The sequence below is a fragment of the Chanodichthys erythropterus genome, chromosome 3 (genome assembly GCF_024489055.1).
Source record: "Chanodichthys erythropterus isolate Z2021 chromosome 3, ASM2448905v1, whole genome shotgun sequence".
NCBI lineage: Eukaryota > Metazoa > Chordata > Actinopteri > Cypriniformes > Xenocyprididae > Chanodichthys > Chanodichthys erythropterus.
Genome location: NC_090223.1, coordinates 72133142 through 72153263, shown reverse-complemented (window position 1 = coordinate 72153263; position 20122 = coordinate 72133142). Strand labels below are relative to the sequence as shown.

Below are 20122 nucleotides of genomic sequence, written 5' to 3'. Positions count from 1 at the left end.
CATGTGACATGAACAAGACTTTATTAACTAGACTAAACACTTAAACTACTCTAACATTCACACACATACATGCATACAGTTTACCAAGAGAGAGAGAGAAAGCAGAGTACAGGAAGCAAGAAGTTACAGCATTGTTGGACATTCAGCAGATCAACAGCCTTGAGCAAACCATCAGTTTAGTTTTAACAGGCCCTTCTTTAAAAGGGGTAAGGATACTCAATGTATCCGATAATGAGACTAAGTTTGATACTTGCATGTCTCTCCAAGTTGAATTAAAACTGTCCTGATGCAATTTGTGGAGGCTCCCGTTGAATCTTTGCTGATATTGTCTTGTCGAAAGAGAACCGGCTGGATTCAGAGGATCTTTGGTGAATGGAAGGTCTAGGCCGAGGCCTGGCACAAGCTTGGGGTTCCTTAGAAGCTTCTAGCTTCTTACAGAGTCATCTTGACATCAGCATTTGTCAGTAAAAAAGAAGAAGAGGAGGAAGAGCAGGAAGAGAAGAAGGTTTGATCTTGTGATCAGTGAATATAAGGGGTGAAGATGTCACACCCTCTTAAGGTGTCTGAGCCAATAAGGAGTTTCCCTTTCAGAGGGAAGTTTTACGAGTCTTTGTTCTGTAGCAAGATATTAGCATAAGACACTGGATTGGATGAATGAGAGAATAACCTTCTAGCTTCCTATAATTCTAACATGTCACAGAGTTCGTAACATGTAACATAAATTACCAAATAGGAAATGAAAGTTGGAGTCCGTAGATACCAAACATGCAACCAATGTGATCTCAGTTAACTATACATTTGCAACTATGGAACATTAATACCAAAATAGTTCAAAAGAGAGAATTAATACATAGAATAAAGCCTATAAAAGGAAAGTCATGAGATGGGAAACTTGGATACATGTTTATACATTTCCCAAGTGGTTATATAGAGAATACATAGGATTAAGAGAGTTTATTTGTCCTTCTCAGGAAGAATGAGTCACTAGTCTCTACAGCATTCTTCCGGATCATAAAAGTACCATATAACTGTAACAGGACACCTAGGTTGGCCTGTGTGCTAGCTACCCTTGGGATGCTGGTTGCAGTTTTAGGGGGATGGGTTTACAGAACTTTGATAGTGAGAGTGAGTTTATGGGTAATTCATTAAATACAATGAATAATTGTGTGGCTGATTGGTCCAGACGCTACATTGTGATGATTCACAGCAGCATCCAGCTCCATCACCCTTTAAAATAATAATTTGGTTGGCTCTTTTACAAATATTAGTTGACATTGTTAGTCTGTTTTACAGTACTGTAAATTGCATGTTGTATATATACATATGCATATTACCTCACTTTACCTCAAGTGTAATCCTTTACAATGTGTTATGAACTTTTACATTATATAACATTTGAAAGCTGGAGTAGCCGCACTGTTACACACAGTCTTTATCCTTTGAGAGGGTGGGCTAGTCTTTGTTTAGTAGGATGTGTGTTGTAAGTTATGTGTTGTTTTAATGAAGTGTTTCTTGATTGTACAGCACTTTGGTCTGCAGGTGCAGTTGTAAAGTGCTCTATAAATAAAGTGAATGAATGAATGTTGTTATTATTAAATGCTTATGAAATAATAAAAAACAATTAGTAACATCAGTCAATGTGTTCACTTTACAGATGGAGCATGAAGAGACTGGACCTGCTAGTTTGGCAAACCCGCCCCCACACACATTCTTACTGATTAAGCTTAAGCTGATGAGTTTTTTTAAGTGTGCAGTTATATAATTACCTATTGAAATTTACATTGTGTTCTTGGAATGGTTGTACCTTGTGTTAATAAAAAAATAAAGTTGAAAGAATGTTTCAGGGACATTATTCTAACCTTAACATAACATTTTAACATTAAAGACATTTAACATTCTTGGAATGTTCCAATTAAACGTTTTTTGAACGTTGTATTGATAATAAAATGTAGGTTGATAGAATGTTGCAGGAACGTTATGCTAACCTTAAAATAACGTTTTGCTAACGTTTAAAAAACTGGACATTTTAACATTCTTGGAACGTTACAAATCATTGTTCTCAGAACGTTGTATTGATAGTACAATTTAGGTGGAAAAAACGTTGTAGGAACGTTATGCTAACATTAAGATAGCGTTCCAGCAACATTAAGCAAACTGGACATTTCCACGTTTTTAGAACATTTCAAATAATGTTCCCACAACCAAAAGAGAAATCGTTCTCAGAACATAATTAAGTTGGCTTGAAAAAGCCAACTTACTGAAATGCTTATTAAACTTATTATTAAGTTGGCTTGAAAAAGCCAACTTACTGATCTACGTCTTAAGCTTATTATTATTCTTCTTAGACTAAATTTCTAAATGCATCTCCTCCTAGACTGTTCAAGCTACAACCACCAAACTCGGACTAGACCTTCAGACTGTTCTGACTTAGTGTGCTATATCTTTTCAGACTGATCCGACTTACGGTTTTCCTAAAAATGCTGATTAAACCTGGAAAAAACTCCCATTGACTTTCATTGAACTGCCTTGGCTGATCTGAACATTCCGTCCAACTGTCAAAATTCAAATTCAAACACACAGACTCAATTAAACTGCCATTCCTATTTCCAAGCCATTTAAACTCATTCAAACTCATTCAAACTCATTCTATCTATCTATCTATCTATCTATCTATCTAAATCTAACTCTATCAAACTAAATCTATCTATCTATCTATCTATCTATCTATCTATCTATCTATCTATCTATCTATCTATCTATCTAAATCTAACTCTATCAAACTAAATCTATCTATGTAAATCTAACTCTATCAAACTAAATCTATCTATCTATCTAAATCTAAATCTATCAAACTAAATCTATCTATCTATCTATTTCTCTTTCTAATCTATCTATCTATCTATCTATCTATCTATCTAATCTATCTATCTATCTATCATCTATCTATTTCTCTTTCTAATCTATCTATCTATCTATCTATCTATCTATCTATCTATCTATCTATCTATCTATCAAACTAAATCTATCTATCTATCTATCTATTTCTCTTTTTAATCTATCTATCTCTATCTATCTATCAAACTAAATCTATCTATCTATCTATCTATCTATCTATCTATCTATCTATCTATCTATCTATCTATCTATCCCTTCTCATCTATCTATCAATCTATCTTTCTTCTCATCTATCACTCATCTATCAATCTATCTATCTATCTATCTTCTCATCTATCACTTCTCATCTATCTCTCTTCTCATCTATCACTTCTCATCTATCTCTCTATCTATCTCTCTATCTATCTATCTATCTATCTATCTATGATCAACTCTCATAGCAACCACCCAAACCAACCTAGCAACCACATAGCAACACCATGGCAACCACCCCGAGTACCCTAGCAACCGCATAGCAACACCCTAGCAACCGCCCCGAGTACCCTAGCAACCGCATAGCAACACCCTAGCAACCACCCCGAGTACCCTAGCAACCGCATAGCAACACCTTAGCAACCACCCCGAGTACCCTAGCAACAGCATAGCAACACCTTAGCAACCACCCCGAGTACCCTAGCAACACCTTAGCAACCACCCCGAGTACCCTAGCAACACCCTAACAACCACCCCAAGTACCCTAGCAACCGCATAGCAACACCCTAGCAACCACCCGAGTACCCTAGCAACCGCATAGCAACACCTTAGCAACCACCCCGAGTACTATAGCAACCGCATAGCAACACCCTAGCAACCACCCCGAGTACCCTAGCAACCGCATAGCAACACCTTAGCAACCACCCCGAGTACCCTAGCAACACCTTAGCAACCACCCCGAGTACCCTAGCAACCGCATAGCAACACCCTAGCAACCACCCGAGTACCCTAGCAACTGCATAGCAACACCCTAGCAACCGCATAGCAACACCTTAGCAACCACCCCGAGTACCCTAGCAACTGCATAGCAACACCTTAGCAACCACCCCGAGTACCCTAGCAACTGCATAGCAACACCATAGCAACCAAACAGAGTGCCCTAGCAACCAATTTGCAAAATCTATATCTCTGCATCAGAACATCTTCCAGACATGGGGGTTGGTTTATATTGTCAAGCAGCCTTTGGAGTATCATCACTGGTAGCTGCCAAGCCACTCCCTAGCAACCAAACAGAGTACCCTAGCAACCGTTTTGCAAAATCTATATCTCTGCATCAGTACATCGTAGAGACATGGCGGTTGGCTCTTTTGACTCATGCTAGCAATCTGGACTTCAACATGCTAGCAGTGAATAGCTACATGCTAATAGTGATTAGCTAAGTGCTAAAGTGGGCTAAGAACATGCTAATAACTCTATAAAAACTCCATAGTATCCATCTGTGACAATTACCAATCTATCTATCTATCTAATAAAACTTAAACTTTCAAACTTCAAACTTTTAAAACTTCTTCAAACTTTCTGGCTATGCTTTTTCAAGCCAACTTAAAGTTTGTCCTCAAACTTTTTTATCTAGTTATTATTCTTCTTCTGAGACTAAAATTTCTAACACTAACTCGTCCTAGAGCTTTAAAGCTAGAACTACTAAATTCGGCTCAAACCTTAAGACTGTTCTGACCAAGTGTGCTATATCTTTTCTAAGTGATCCGACTTACGGTTTTCCTAAAAATGACTATTAAAGCTCGGAAAAATCCCATTGACTTTCATTGACGGAATGTTCAAATGAGCCAAGACTTTCAAATTCCAACTGTCAAAATTCAAATTTAAACTACGGAAGCCTATTAGACTCAAAAACTCAATTAGACTCAAGTGCCATTCTATGTACTATTTCTAATCCATTGAAACTCATTCAAACTCATTTATCTATCTATCTATCTATTAAACTAAATCTATCTATCTATCTATCAAACTAAATCTATCACTTCTCATCTATATATCTATCTATCTATCACTTCTCATCTATCTATCTATCTATCTATCTATCTATCTATCTATCAAACTAAATCTATCAATCTATCTATCTATCACTTCTCATCTATCTATCTATCTATCTATCTATCAAACTAAATCTATCTATCTATCACTTCTTAGCAACCAACTCCCTAGCAACCAAACAGAGTACCCTAGCAACCGTTTTGCAAAATCTATATCTCTGCATCAGGACATCGTACAGACATGGAGGTTGGTTTATATTGTCAAGCAGCCTTTGGAATATCATCATTGGTAGCTGCCAAGCCACTCCCTAGCAACCAAACAGAGTACCCTAGCAACCGTTTTGCAAAATCCATATCTCTGCATCAGAACATCGTACAGACATGGGGGTTGGTTTATATTGTCAAGCAGCCTTTGGAGTATCATCATTGGTAGCTGCCAAGCCACTCCCTAGCAACCAAACAGAGTACCCTAGCAACCGTTTTGCAAGAATTATATCTCTGCATCAGAACATCGTAGAGACATGGCTGTTGGCTCTTTTGACTCATGCTAGCAATCTGGACTTCCAAAATGCTACACATGCTAGCAGTGAATAACTACATGCTAATAGTGATTAGCTAAGTGCTAAAGTGGGCTAAAAACATGCTAATAACTATAAAAACTCCATAGTAACCATCTGTGACAACTACCAACCACCTAGTAACATCATAGCAACCACCCAGGTTACCATAGCAACCACCTAAAAACCACCCAGAACACCCTAGCAACTGCCTAGCAACACCTTAGCAACCACCCAGGTTACCATAGCAACTCCCTAGCAACCACCCAGAGTACCCTAGCAACCGCATAGCAACACCTTAGCAACTACTCTGTGTACCCTAGCAACCATATAGCAACACCCTAGCAACCACCCTGAGTACCCTAGCAACCATATAGCAACACCTTAGCAACCACCCCGAGTACCCTAGCAACCACATAGCAACAGCCTAGCAACCATCCTAAGTACCTTAGCAACCGCATAGTAAAATCCTAGCAACCACCTTTCCCTGACTATCTATCTATCAAAACTACTAAACTAAAACTGAAACTTTCAAACTGAAAACTTTCAAACTTTAAACTTTATAAACTACTTTAAACTTTCAGGCTAGGCTTTTTCAAGCCAACTTAAAGTTTGTCTCAACGAACTTTTTAATCTAGTTTTGTTTGCTGGCCGTTAATATAAATCAAACAGCAAAAGAAATGGAAGAGACCTCAGTGCTATTGTATAACTGTAATGACTTTAATAAATATACACACAGAAAGACAATAGTGAAAAAAAGGAGTGGCTAGTAACTTTGGAAAATAACTGGCATGATAACACCCTACTCTATGACATTCTGTTCCGAAGATATTCTCTCACTAATCTCTTTCCCATGTAAGTCTTTGCTTTCTATTTCCAGTGCCGAAAAGACAATTCATGCATTCATGACCTCAAGAATTGATTATTGTAATGCGCTTTTGGGTGTGTGTACTGCAGGGTTACTAAATAAGCTAAACTAGTTCAAAATGCAGCAGCTAGAGTGCTTACTAGGACAAATGAATATGATCACATCAGTCAAATTCTTTTGTCACTACACTGGCTGTGAGTTAAGTTTCGAATACACTATAAAATTTAGCTTAATAACATATAAAGCATTAAATGGTCGAACCCCTCAGTACCTAAATGAGCTCATATTGTAATACAGTCCATCACATTCACTGTCACATCTGGATTGCTCACTGGGGGATTTGTTAAATTATATTACATTTTTATAACTTAAAGGGTTTAGTTTACCCAAAAATGAAAATTATGTAATTTATTATGTAATTTATTACTCACCCTCATGCCGTTTCACACCCGATTCATTTAATGATCCGAAGCTTCCTGAAGCAGTGTTTTGAAATCGGCCATCACTATATAAGTCGTTATTTTGTTTTTTTTGGTGCACCAAAAATATTCTCGTTGCTTCATAATATTAATAATGAACCACTGTACTCACATGAACTGATTTAAATATGTTTTTAGTGCATTAATGGATCTTCAGAGAGGAAATGTCATTGCTGGCTATGCAGGCCTCACTGAGCCATCGGATTTCATCAAAAATATCTTAATTTGTGTTCTGAAGATGAATGAAGATCTTACGGGTGTGGAATGGCATGAGGGTGAGTAATTTATGACAGAATTTTCATTTTTGGGTGAGATAACCCTTTAAATGTATTTTGAAAATACTTTTAGAAGCCTTCTCATTAAATCAATTTGAGGGGGACGATATAATATAATCTTAACCTGCAATAAGACAGGAGATTTCGAATCATAGTAATGATACACATACAGCAAGATAATAATGCTGTGTAAAATAAGATTGGTCTGTTTAACTAAAGTTACAGACCAAAATTAAAATTGTATTTATATTTCACTACATCACATAATTATTGCTTATTAAATATGATCACTGTATAAGATGTACTCTGGCAATGTAAAGCATTAAAATATTATTATTATATAATTTTCATGTTCAATATTTATTATTTTGTTTAAAGCCTCTTATAAATAATGTGTATTGTGTAAAGCGCTATATAATTAAATATGACTCAACTTGACTGCACATATTTACTTGATTATTCTTCATTTCTTAATGGATTTGCTTTAGTTTTTGCACCTTCTGACATTGGCCTAATGCTAAAATATACAGTGAAATGATCTGAAATCTCATCGTCATTGATAATGAGATGAGAGACTTCAACATTTCTGCTGAAAACCAGATCCAGGATGCCACCTTGGTTGTGTGTTGGCTCATCTACATGCTGTTTAAAGCTACGCCTTTTATAGATAAGTTTAAACACAATGGGTTTCAGAGAACGGTTATCCCCGAGATCGACATTAAAATCACCAGCCACAATGATACTGCTGTAGTATTTGGAAGCCTCTTTCAAGAGCTCTTCAAACTCATCAACAAATTCCCCGAACTGTTTGTTGGTTTTTGCCCCTGGTTGATACACATTTATAAACAGAACATCTTCGTCCCACTCTTTGTGTCTAAGAGCTGTGGCCACATATTCAAAGGTTGTTATGTGTTTAAATTTATTTTTTTCAATTATTTCACTGTGCAACCTCTGTGAAAACTGAATGGCAACACCTCCCCCTCTTCCAACCCTGGACTCTTGATGGAACTCGAAGTTTTGTGGTGCAGCTTCCCCAAGGGCTACAGCTGCACTTTCATTTTCTAACCATGTCTCTGTCATGAGAAAGACATCCAGGTTACGTATTTCTATGAGTTCACTGATCTTGATTCTTTTCCCCTCCATATTTTTGATACTTAGTATTGAACGAACATTGAGCAACCCCACATTTACTGTAGGAGGATCCTCTGTCTTTTTCTCACTGTTTTTCTCCTGTTCAGTCACTTTTGTCTTCTGCTGCTCCTGTTCACTCTCTTGTAAGATTTTCCTGTGAATAAAACAAGTGAAGGGACCATTAGGATTTACCATTAGATTTAGTCTATCAGTGGTATCCGGCTGTAAAAATAATATTGAAATATTTTATTAATGTATGTAAAAAGATGTAAAAAGCAAAAATAAATAAACATGGAAAAGCAAACAAACAAAAATAAATATTTATTAATTTATTTACTTATGTATGCATATATTTACTTTTTCAACATTTTTGTTGTTTTATTTTATTGTTTCCACATTTTATTATTTCTACATTTCTTTATTTATAATAAAGAGTAGCCTATCCATGTCACACAGTACAGTTAGGGTGATATTATGACTTAAAGGTGATAGAGAGGATTTTTTCGTCGACTGAGAAACCAAAGACTGTTAGTGAGTTTTTGAAATGAGTGTATGCGTAAGAACAACCCCCCTCCTTCACAGCTCATTTCAAAGGAACGCCTCCCAAAACTCGTGCACGAGTATTGGAACACAAGTGTTTACCACCGGCATTCGCTGTGTCGTGTTAGTGGATTCATTATGTCGGACTCACCGCAGGTAACTCATAATCTGCAGTTGTTACTCCTGACCAAAACATTGCATGCAGCGTCTGTGGAGTGTGGAAAGTTACTGGAGCGCAGCCGCGCTCGTCTCTCACAAGGAACGTCACGGCAGTGATTGACAAGCCAGAAGGCCAATCGTTTACGCGATGATCGCCTAAACGATTGGCTGATGTTTTTAAGGCCCTACCTCGTGCACAGATGATGTATATTAATATCATTCCTTTCAGCGCACCTAATAAATAGTCTTTTATCAGTTAGTAAAGACAGTTTCAAGTAATATTGCAAAAATGTATAAAACAAAACATCCTCTTTAGCTTACATGTATTTTATTTTTATTTTTTTACATTTCTTTGTATATTTATTTATGTATTTATTTTTAATATTGGCAGACTTGTCATTCCATAAGGCACATCCTCGTTGGCTGCAAAACTTTCCCAAGGTCATTATACCTGGAGGAACAATCATGTCCTGAGACAACTACTGATTATTGTGGAAAGAAGGAGAATTACCTAGGGATGGGTATTGTTAAGGATTTAATGGTATTACTGCTCATCAATCTTTACTGCTCTTTAATGTGCTGCTTTAAAATGCCTTTTTAAATTATCCTAATATTGTTTTGGGAGTCTCCTACAACATGTATGCAAGATCAAAAAACACTTCAGTTTTCTCATAATACACATTTAATTCCACCACAGTTCTCAATGATTAGAAACGATTCGTTAGAAGCAGTTCAGTGAATCAGTCTCTCTGAACCGCTCCTTTCTATGAGCCTACACTGCTCTTATTGGTCAGATGGCCCAATCCTTTGTGATTGGTCTACTGCACACACCGTGTGCCTGTTGCCATATCTGACAGGTATTAATTCACAAGACATTGTATTCAATGTATGGACAGAAAAGATAGCATCATACCTTATCAAGAATTTTTCTGTATCAATTCAAGAGTGAGTCTGACGATGAAATGTCTGAAGTAGTCTAACAACCAGAAACTGATTCGCAATCACGACTGGAGTACCGCGTTTCTAAAGGGTAAGAGTCAACTTAGTTATTTATAAGACGTGATAGCAGTGTCACTGATATACTTTATGTAGGTGCACCTGTGGGAACTGAATCAGAATGCCAAGCTGAAAACCTCTAACATAAGATAAACATTTAAGCCAGGTGTACCAATTTTATTTCATCATAACTATTAATAAAGTTGACATTACAATGGGTGTTTACTCTTTACAGAGAGAATACTTACACTAGTTGGTGCGGAATAGCATCTTAACATCCTATTACAACAGAGTTTCACTCAACTGTAATAATGAAAACAGAAGAAAAACAGTTTGTTTGCATTTAGTACAATGACATTTTTATCGTAACTATGAGCAAAAAAGTGCTGAGACTGGGCAAGGATGAACCTTTCTAGAGCGCTGTGTTCGCGTACTCTGTCAAATGCATGAGACTGCTTGTACGTTAAAAACAAAGTAACTTTATGTTTGTGTCATTTAATACAGCTGCAGTGTGTAAGTGACCAATGGTCCTCTTAGCTGCATGAAAAGCTTTTATTCTTAATGTCAATGTGTTATTGTAAACAGAAAACAAGCAGAAATAGCTTAATAATAATGAAACCTTTGCAAAACCACCCTGGGAATATAAATAGGCACTAAAAAAAGTAAATTACTAAAAAGTATTAAAAAGATGCAATGGAGTATAAAAAGTATGTATATATATATATATATATATATATATATATATATATATATATATATATATATATATATATATATATATAAAGTCTATAAAAAGGTGCAACATTTTCGTCTTACTTGTCCGTTTCATCAGCCAGTGAGCAACAACCAGACCTGAAATCACTTGTGAAAAATGCCCACTTTTCACTAGGAATATAAATACTTCTTTTCATCAGTTTTTGTTAAGTTTATTTGCTCAAGAATATTTTACTTAATGCATTTTTTCATACTCTTTGTATGAATGCATTTTTCCATTATGAATACAGTTTGTCTTGCTATTAATCTTTTTTTTTTTAAATGCTTTTTGTTTTTTATGTTCAATAACAGTTTAAGTAGGACAACCATTAAATGACTGGTAAGATTTAGCTAGATAATAAACTGCACTTGTAAATCCTCAGTAAAACTACAAATATTGTCTTAAGTAGGCCTAAATAAAAATCCTACAATGCAAGTTGTAATTTGTGGCCCTTTGCATTTTATGTAGTTTAAATGCGGCCCTCTTGGTGTCTGAACTTGAGTACCTCGACATTAGATCTCGGATTGTATGGAGCATGGGGCACATTCGGCAAGATTCTCCATTCCTGACTAACTGCTTGACTTAAAGGGATAGTTCACCCAAAAATGAAAATTCTGTCATCATTTACTCACCCTCATGTTGTTCCAAATCTGTATAAATGTCTTTGTTCTGTTGAGCACAAAGGAAGATATTTTGAAGACAGTTTGTAACCAGGTCACTTTGGGGCACCACTGACTTCCATAGTAGTTTTTTTTTTTCTACCATTGAAGTCAATGGTGTCCCAGAACTGTTCAGTTTAACACATTCTTCAAAATATCTTTCTTTGTGTTCAACAGAACAAAGAAAATTATACAGATTTTGAACAACTTGAGGGTGAGTAAATGATGACAGAACTTTCATTTTTGGGTGAACCCTAAGTTTTTATGCAATTGCATTCACTATATGGGGCTAGACAAATGTATGTACCGGTCATAACCTCTGGTCATTGTCTCTGCTTTACTGGATGTGCTATCATAATAATTCAAATGGGTGCAGTAGACAACATGGGCTTTTCGGCAATACATGGGTTATAACAGTAATTTTGTGCCTTCCATCAACAAATGTCAGACGCTTTTGGGAGAGAGCAGGTAGAAGGAGGATTTGAACTACGAGATATGGAGCTTTAGGGAGTTTTGGATCACATTACTAATAGAAGATTTTTTTTGATAAGACTTGGGAGGAGGCTAAATGAGACTCTTTTGCATTTTGTGGTTATCTGTATAATGTGTCTGCGTGTAAATGTATACATGCCTTTTATTCATGTTTTTATTTTTTATTTCATTTTCTAATTTTTTATTTTATTTTATTTTTAAATTCTATTTACAAATTTACCATACATTTTAAAATCCATTTGTTTTCTAAAAAAAATGACACCTTGCACTTGAAGATAGCACGGTGTGTGAGAATTTTATAATAAAAAAAACATAATGTGAAGACAGGCTATTTTAGCTTCAGGTTCTAAAGAGTTAACTATATGGGGCCAGATAAATTACTATCGAGGGGCGACATTACCTCATAGTACTGGTCATATCAACTGATTATTGTCAGAGCTTTAACTAAGTTGTTATATAAGCGATTGTATGGGGCTACATGGGAACCTTTTAACAATAGCAAGCATGGGCAGCAAAGTTAAATTGCTTTAGCCATAACCTCTGGTTATTGATCAGACTGGCGAGTTTGTGATCGTGGGCCTTCATAACTGCTGGTGCGAGGACCCTGTGCGACTCTGAGAACCGAATGAACGAGTACAACAAGAGTAAAGAGTTAAATAGAATTAGCAAATGTCTAGATAAATTATCATATAAATTGTCAATTATCAATTGAAACCTAAAATCAAGGTCATAATAAAATGGAGTCAGATAACAGTTAATTGGAATTAAATTACTTTGCCACACTGAAAAGACCGAACACGCAAGAAGCCTTCTCTGCTCAATGGGAAACCATATAAGTGTAGCAGATCCGATTCTGCACATAAGTAATTTTACTCTGGAGTCAACAGGCCAGCTCCAAAAAAACAGCATTTATTGATCTGGAAAACATGGGACACTTGATCAGAGAAACATCAGTTGCGCTAACTTCTTCCGTTAAACGCAACTATGACTGGAAGAAGGGAGAGAGAAAATATGTGCGTCCTGCCTCATCAGTGTCCACTCGGGCCTGCTGACGCAACTCACGTACTCCCCATAGACAGTAGAAGAAATGGACACAGCGACCCCATTGGAACTCAATTGAGTCAAGTGAAGCCCATTTTTAGCGATTTTTAGCACTTCCGTTTCTGACGCGCAGACTCAAACTAAGCTTGATGACGTCCGCAACCTGTCTGACAGATGTAAATCTTCTAGTAGCTGTGCGTGCAAACTGCCATCGTTAATCTTGCAGAGACGGCGAGCTTGAGCGGGGAGTTCTTTGGCGTGAGTGAGCAGGAGTAAGTATTCTGATTAATTAGTTTGTATAGTATTTTAAAATGTAACGCCAGTACGCCATATTAAGATAATCTCCCCGATTGTCTGCGAGCTTCTCCTCCTGTCTGTACGGTAATTTCTCTACTGTGCGACAGAGAGTCGAGTGGTTATGACACAATCGTTAGCCTATTTTTACAAAAACTGTTTCTACGAGGCCATAATGTAACATAGAAGGTAATGGAGCCCTTTATACATTGTCGTGTATCTTTGTAAATAAATAATGGACAAATGGTCCTTTAAACACCTCAGATGTAAAGTTATTCACTGTCAAAGTGACGCCAAAATGAATGGGAGTCAATGGGATGCTAACGCAAGTGAAGTTCTGCTACAAGATGGCGGCACCCGGCCGACTTCAACTTCCGGTCGACTTCCTTGGGCACTGGTACTCCCAAAGGAATAGCGCGCAACACAGACAACCGTCCCATTCGAACAAACACTACAATGAATGGTTCCCACTCACAACAATACATGACCCGTGCAGGAATCCAACACTCAGTGAAATTAATTAACTTAAAATAATTAGAAAAATAGTTTTGGGAAGCTGCACAAAAATAAAATATGATCAAATAAAATAAAATAATCTCTTCTCAGCAGGCTACATAAGCATCTATTTTAGCCATTTTTCATCCTGCTGACTTCTAAGTAAACAATCTGTAATCCATAACGCTACTTACTACGAATCATAAATTGGACAATAAAGGTGTTTTCAAGTACATAGTTAAGGCAATCTCTGATCTTTTTTGAGAGGATCTGAAGTCAAACCAAATGATTTTAATTTTAGTTTTAGTAATGCTTAAAAATATAGTGCATAAATTACTTATCTGTAATGTTTAATGTATACATACATACTTAATTTATCAAAATATGTATAAACAGAACTGACCCTAGAACCATCCCTGAAGGGAGATGAATCAAAAGACTTCGAGATGTGATTCTGAGAACTGACAACTCATAAAGTTTCAAGGGTCCACACTACAAAGCTCTGTTAAGAAGTAGAATTGTAAAGCGTCCATCTCACGCAAGATGCAAGGAAGTTCCTAGCCAATGAGATGGTACCAATGAACCAACTGTATTGCAGACTGTAAGAAATAAACTGATTATAAATGCACAGTAAAGTTGGCTGTACACCTTAAGGGGTTTGGACAAGTTCCTTGAGATGTTCTGATACTTTGTAGAAAAAGAAAATATGCGCACATCCCAACTAAACTCAGGGCAGGTGCTCGATCATTAAAGTCACTCCAGAATAAACCAAAAAAGAACTGCACACTGGCATTGCTGCTCTCAGAATTTAATAAAAGGACAACGTTTCGACCAAAGAGGTCTTCGTCAGGTCAGGCAAACAGTAGATAGTGACAAAATGGCAATTTGCATTTTCTCAACATAGTCAATGACACCTGATACAATTAATTTCATCAACATGATCAATCACACCTGTTACAAATCATCATACTCATCACCCAATAATTAAATCAACACTAGTAACAAATGAAAGCATATACAATCAAAAAAAAAAAAGAAAGAAAAAAAAAGATCATTCCCAAATTCACAAAAAAGGTTTCAAATCAAAATCTAAATTTAAACGTATAAATGTATAAATATAAAAAGCTTCCCTCTGTAGTAAGATTTTATCAATATCACCACCCCTTCAGGGTACTTTAATTTATTCAATGCCTAAGTAACAAAGAGTCGATAAATTATGTTTAAAAGAATCAAAATGCACAGCAACGGGATTTTTTTGGTCCTTCAACAACTGAAAGCATATACAATCAATCAAAAAAAAAAAAAAAAAATCCCAAATTTTGATTTGAAACCTTTTTTGTGAATTTGGGAATGATCTTTTTTTTTTTTTTTTTTTTTTTTTTTTTGATGAATATGATGATTTGTAACAGGTGTGATTGATCATGTTGATGAAATTAATTGTATCAGGTGTCATTGACTGCAAATGCAAATTGCCATTTTGTCACTATCTACTGTTTGCCTGACCTGACGAAGACCCCTTTGTTCGAAACGTTGTCCTTTTATTAAATTCTGAGAGCAGCAATGGCAGTGTGCAGTTCTTTTTTGGTTTATCCTATGTTCTGATACTTTGACCACAAATAAAAACAAGCTAGTGTTCAATTTTATCTGAGATTAGTCGAACTGCTGCTATCTCAGAAAAGAAATGTAAACTTTAAACAGATGCCTTTCACACCTACAGGAGGTGAGAATCTGGGTAGAAAGTCAAATTTTATATATTTATTTGAAAACATACTTGGTTTTTTTGATCTGTTCCTTCATTGTCTGAGTGGCGTTTTGGATTCCGTCGGCTGTGTCTCTCAGTGATTTGCTGGCTTTTGTCACATGATTCCCCTTGATCATTTTTGTCCAGTTGTCAATCATTTCAGGAAGTTCACATGCCATTACACCAATTCCTCCAACAACCTGATGATCAATAAGAGCCAATCGTTACAGGAATCATTTTCATTATCATCAGACTGTCAGACAGTCATAAGCACTTATAAGAAACAGCATATGGATTGCTTAAGAAAGTTAAAAAGCTTTATGAGTGTCTAATTGTTGTTTATAACACATTTATTTTCATTATGACACATAAGAACACATTAAGTCTTTTGATTATTTGTTTTTGGTGGGCATAAACTGAGTATTTTACTTGTTATTGAGAACAAGTAAATCTGAAGTAAATCTTTCTATATATGTATTATTATCTTGAGAATCTTTTACTTCACTCCATTGCAAAGCATAATATTGTACTTTTTACTCCACTTATTTCATAAAATCATCTTGTTCCTCTTTATTTTAAACTGAAGAAATTTGACACCGACTGTGGGCATGAAAGCAATGCCCTTCAATGCCCTAGTTCTTTATGTATTTTATGTTAGATCTATTTATTTAATTTGGTTTATCTTCTTCAGGTTACCTTCCCCACATGTTGTCTAAATTAACTTGGAGGTTCATAGCAGACAATCACGTTGATCACGCAGTGTTTGCACTAACATTAACAGAGTTGTTTAATACATTAATTCAATCATATGGATTTGTGTGAGTAAGTGGAACAAAAGGTGTCAGAATAACGTAGAACGCGTGATTGTTGTCATCTGTGAACTTGGACAATAAGCTCATTTGAGATGAGCAAAATCCAGTGATAGTCGTGAGAATAATGTCAGTAAGAAATGTGTCCGAGAACAGATGTCATGCAGGGCAGCCGTGCCAAGCAGCGCAGTTGCTCTCCCCCGACTGCACTGTCATGATGGGAAATGACTGGCTGACGTCACATCTTAAAGCTCATTGGCCTAAAATGATCAAGACGCTTTGTTGCTAACTAAAATGTTTGGCAAATGTATGGAATATATGATTCCAAATATTTTACTTGTAAAAACAGCAGTTTCTAGGCATTGATATACTATATATCAATAGAAATTACTAAACATTGTTTAATGTTTTTTTAAGACCTACCTACTGTAATTGTATTAATTGTTTAACCAATTAATAAATGTTTGAGGCTGTTTCAAATTATGTACAAATTGATTTACATCAAAATAATGGAAAGTTAAAAAAAAAAAAAACTTTTAACTTTTTTTTAACTTTTAAAACTTTTTTTGTCAAACTTGACCACATGTAGTTCCTAATACATCACTATTAACAACAAAAAAGCTCAATTTAATCTCAATAAATGTGTTTCTAATAATATTATAAACAATTATCAGAAACTTTTTATTAACTTTCTTAAACAGTCTAAACTGTTAACAATTTCTTATAAGTGCTTATGAACGTCTTATAATCTAACAATATGTGTTTTCAAAATGTGTTATTAAGCATCCTATAAGGGCCTTATTACCTATTAACTTATGCTTATTAGAAGGACCTTAATATAAAGTGTTACTAGGGATGCTCATTTCGGTTAAATTTCTCGACCGACAACCGACGCTCGTTATCCGATTATTAACCGTTAACTGATAAGATTATAATATTGTATAGCCTATATGATGATAATATGACACAATTGACGAGTGTCTGTGTCTTTCACGGGTTTATTTTAACATGCAAACAGCAGCATAGAACAGATAAACAACAGAACCTGGATTCACATTATCAAATTGTCACGCACCTGCAGCATTTCTGACAACAGAAAAAAAATATTTAAATAAAAGGCATAAAATAAATAGGCCTACACTAAATATTTTTCACTTAAATGTTTAACAAATTAAGATGACAAAGCAAAAACACGGTGAAGCCATTGAAGCTTTGAACAACCGGTATTTTAGACATTTTTTCCGTCAAATAAAAATATCAGGCCTACCTCAAGGATTGTTATTGTTGTGAACACGGACGGTGCACGTGTGCATACCGAACGCGTCTTTCCGCGCTCATGGGCAAAGGAGTTTCTTTGACAGGCTCGTACACGAGACTAAGCGGAATGTGGGAAATGAAGTATACCATGGCCCTGAATTGTAATGGACTGGAGCTCACGGTTCACATCGAGAGAAATGGGAACGCGGGGGCACCGCGATGCGACCGCAGAAGGCACTTTCACTTTCGTGATCAAAGTGCATGCCACTGATAAGCTTTGTATTATGCAGTATTACAGTAGCATACACATACCAATTAAACGCGCAGGTCTCCTCTCGTGCGTCCTCCCCACTGTCGCCGGTCGAGGCAATAATTTTCGTTTCGCTTTTAGATATCTCTTTTATACATGCCATCAATGCTTTTAACTTCATAGATACCGAACTCAAAACAGTCCATAAACTATAAATCCTCACGAAAACTTCAGTCAAGCTCGCGCGTCAATCTGAGAGATCAGCCTCTTAAGGCCCTTTCACACAGGACGCGGTATGCGCTGCGCTGCGCTATGAAACCCATTTGTTTCAATGGCTTGCGCCGCGCGAGAACTGCGTCGACCAAAGCGCAGACGCAGCGGAGCGCAGCTTGCGCGCACGCCGCGGTCAAAGTTCAAAATAGTTCAACTTTTGCCGCTGCGCTCTGTGACGATTACCCGCGCGACCAATAGCAACGGGCATCCAAACAATCGGAAAGCAAAATGGACGAACAGCTATTTACTGTGTTGGAATTTCCAGAGCTATACAATACAAGTTTGCTGGTCGTATATTTACATCGGGAGAAAAGCTGTGTCATGGAGACATGACAGACATTGTCAAGAGCTGCTTTCTTTCTTCTTCTTACAAGCAGGGCTATTGCTATTGCTCACTTCTTAACACGGCCCGGGACATATACTTTACTGCTGACCGAAAGGTGGAACAACAATCAAGTGACTATGTATAAAACTCCCGCTACATGTTTGGAAAATTCCGCCTACTGTGCTCTGGCCAGCGCAGCGCAAATCGCTTTGTATCTGAAGGGCTGCGCTGAACCCAGCGGCGAGCGCAGCGCATGCCGCGTCCTGTGTGAAAGGGCCTTTACCTTAAAGTGTCAAATTTCTCGGTTTCTGAATGGACGGTTTTGCTTGATTGACAAACGCTAACGTTCAGCCACGATTTATATACCATCAACCTGTCCTAAAACGTTAGCACGCTGTGATCGATTGCTTGGAGATCGCGTGTTTCTCTGTTCGAGAGCGCATTTCCTCTTCTTCACATCTGCGACAAAACAGTTGATTATTTATGAACGAAAGCTCACAGAAACGTGAAAATGGTCTCATTTGAAAGAAAATAGCCTAAGCTAAAAGATGATATATTGTGACTGATTGAAGCAGCCCTTATCAAAAAGCGGGGGTCGATTTCTGTCTTTTCAAAACTGCGGGGGTCCTGACCCCCCTGTCCCTCGTTCCAACGGCGCGCCTGACCCTTTCTATCGAAATGGTCAGTACTTCTTTTCGCTCGTTTCAATTTGCTTGTTGCTTAGCGAAATATGTCTGGCACGTGTGAAACGCCCTGCGAGTTATAGGTATATATATCTTATCTCGCTTGCTAAGTTATTTTACTGGAAAGGAGTGAAAATTTGCGTTTAGGATTGGACCGAAACCCGAACAGCTTATTAAAATCAGCCCACCTCCCAGAAAGATAAAGAAATTCTGTCCAAATAGCGTTTTACTCAATTTTATTTGCCAAATTATTTTTTTACTCAAATCTAAGTAACGTTAACGTTAATGACACTGTAAAGATCTAACTTGACCACAGTCATTTTTAAAAACATCAAACAAAGCAATGAACGGTAATGTTACTGGATACAGCTGAACAAATAAAGCATATTTTAACTATTCTTACCGTGTTTAGTGTTCACCGACCTGCCGGCTCCAGCTTTTCCACGGTGAGGAGAAGGATTCAGTGACGACGTCAGTTGAAAAAAGGCGCGTCCGATCAGTGAATCCGCCCAGCGTCTGTAACAAGTCCGCGAGTTGACAGTGCGCTGTGCGGAGGCGGGGCATATTCTGTGTGCGTTGACGAATTGAATCTGAGCGTACAGCGGAGCTGGCGACTTGAAGGCGGATCCGCCCCGGAGTCTGTTGCTATCAGGGTTCTTATTTAGTTTTTATTTAATTTTACTCAAACTCTCTGTTTAGTCTGTTTATGGGAAGGTCACAACTTTGTTCAACATATACTGAATAATTAAAGAACTTCATTTAGTTGATTTAATGTTGTTAAATTTAGCTTTAAAAAAGAATTTGTAAAATATTTTTACAAAGAATATTTGAAGAGTTTCGTTGCAAAACGCGATAAACCCCATTTTTTGACATTAGGATTTTATTATTGGAAATCACTGTTCAGATGTACCTTAATCTATGTGTGAATTGCTGCCATTAATAAGATTTAAAAATGTACATTTTAAGCCTACTACAAAATGTATTTTTTCACAAAACGCGATATCCGCCAGCCCAGTTTCTTTACAAAGTGCGATATAACGGTTAGGCTATAGAACGTTCAGGATGCTGCGCGAGCTCAGGATGTCACGCGAGGAGAGAGTCACCGCTGGTGAAGTGCTCCGAGTT

The 20122-nt window shown here is 36.9% G+C and overlaps 1 protein-coding gene across 1 annotated transcript in view; it reads left to right on the top strand.

The window, feature by feature from the left end:
- LOC137006594 (zinc finger protein 271-like) overlaps nucleotides 1-20122 on the top strand; it is a 185028-nt gene that overhangs the window by 56437 nt on the left and 108469 nt on the right. Inside the window, exon 4 of the mRNA XM_067367494.1 lies at nucleotides 14203-14212. Within this exon, the coding sequence (XP_067223595.1) occupies nucleotides 14203-14212 (10 nt within the window). The remainder of the gene's footprint in view (nucleotides 1-14202; nucleotides 14213-20122) is intronic.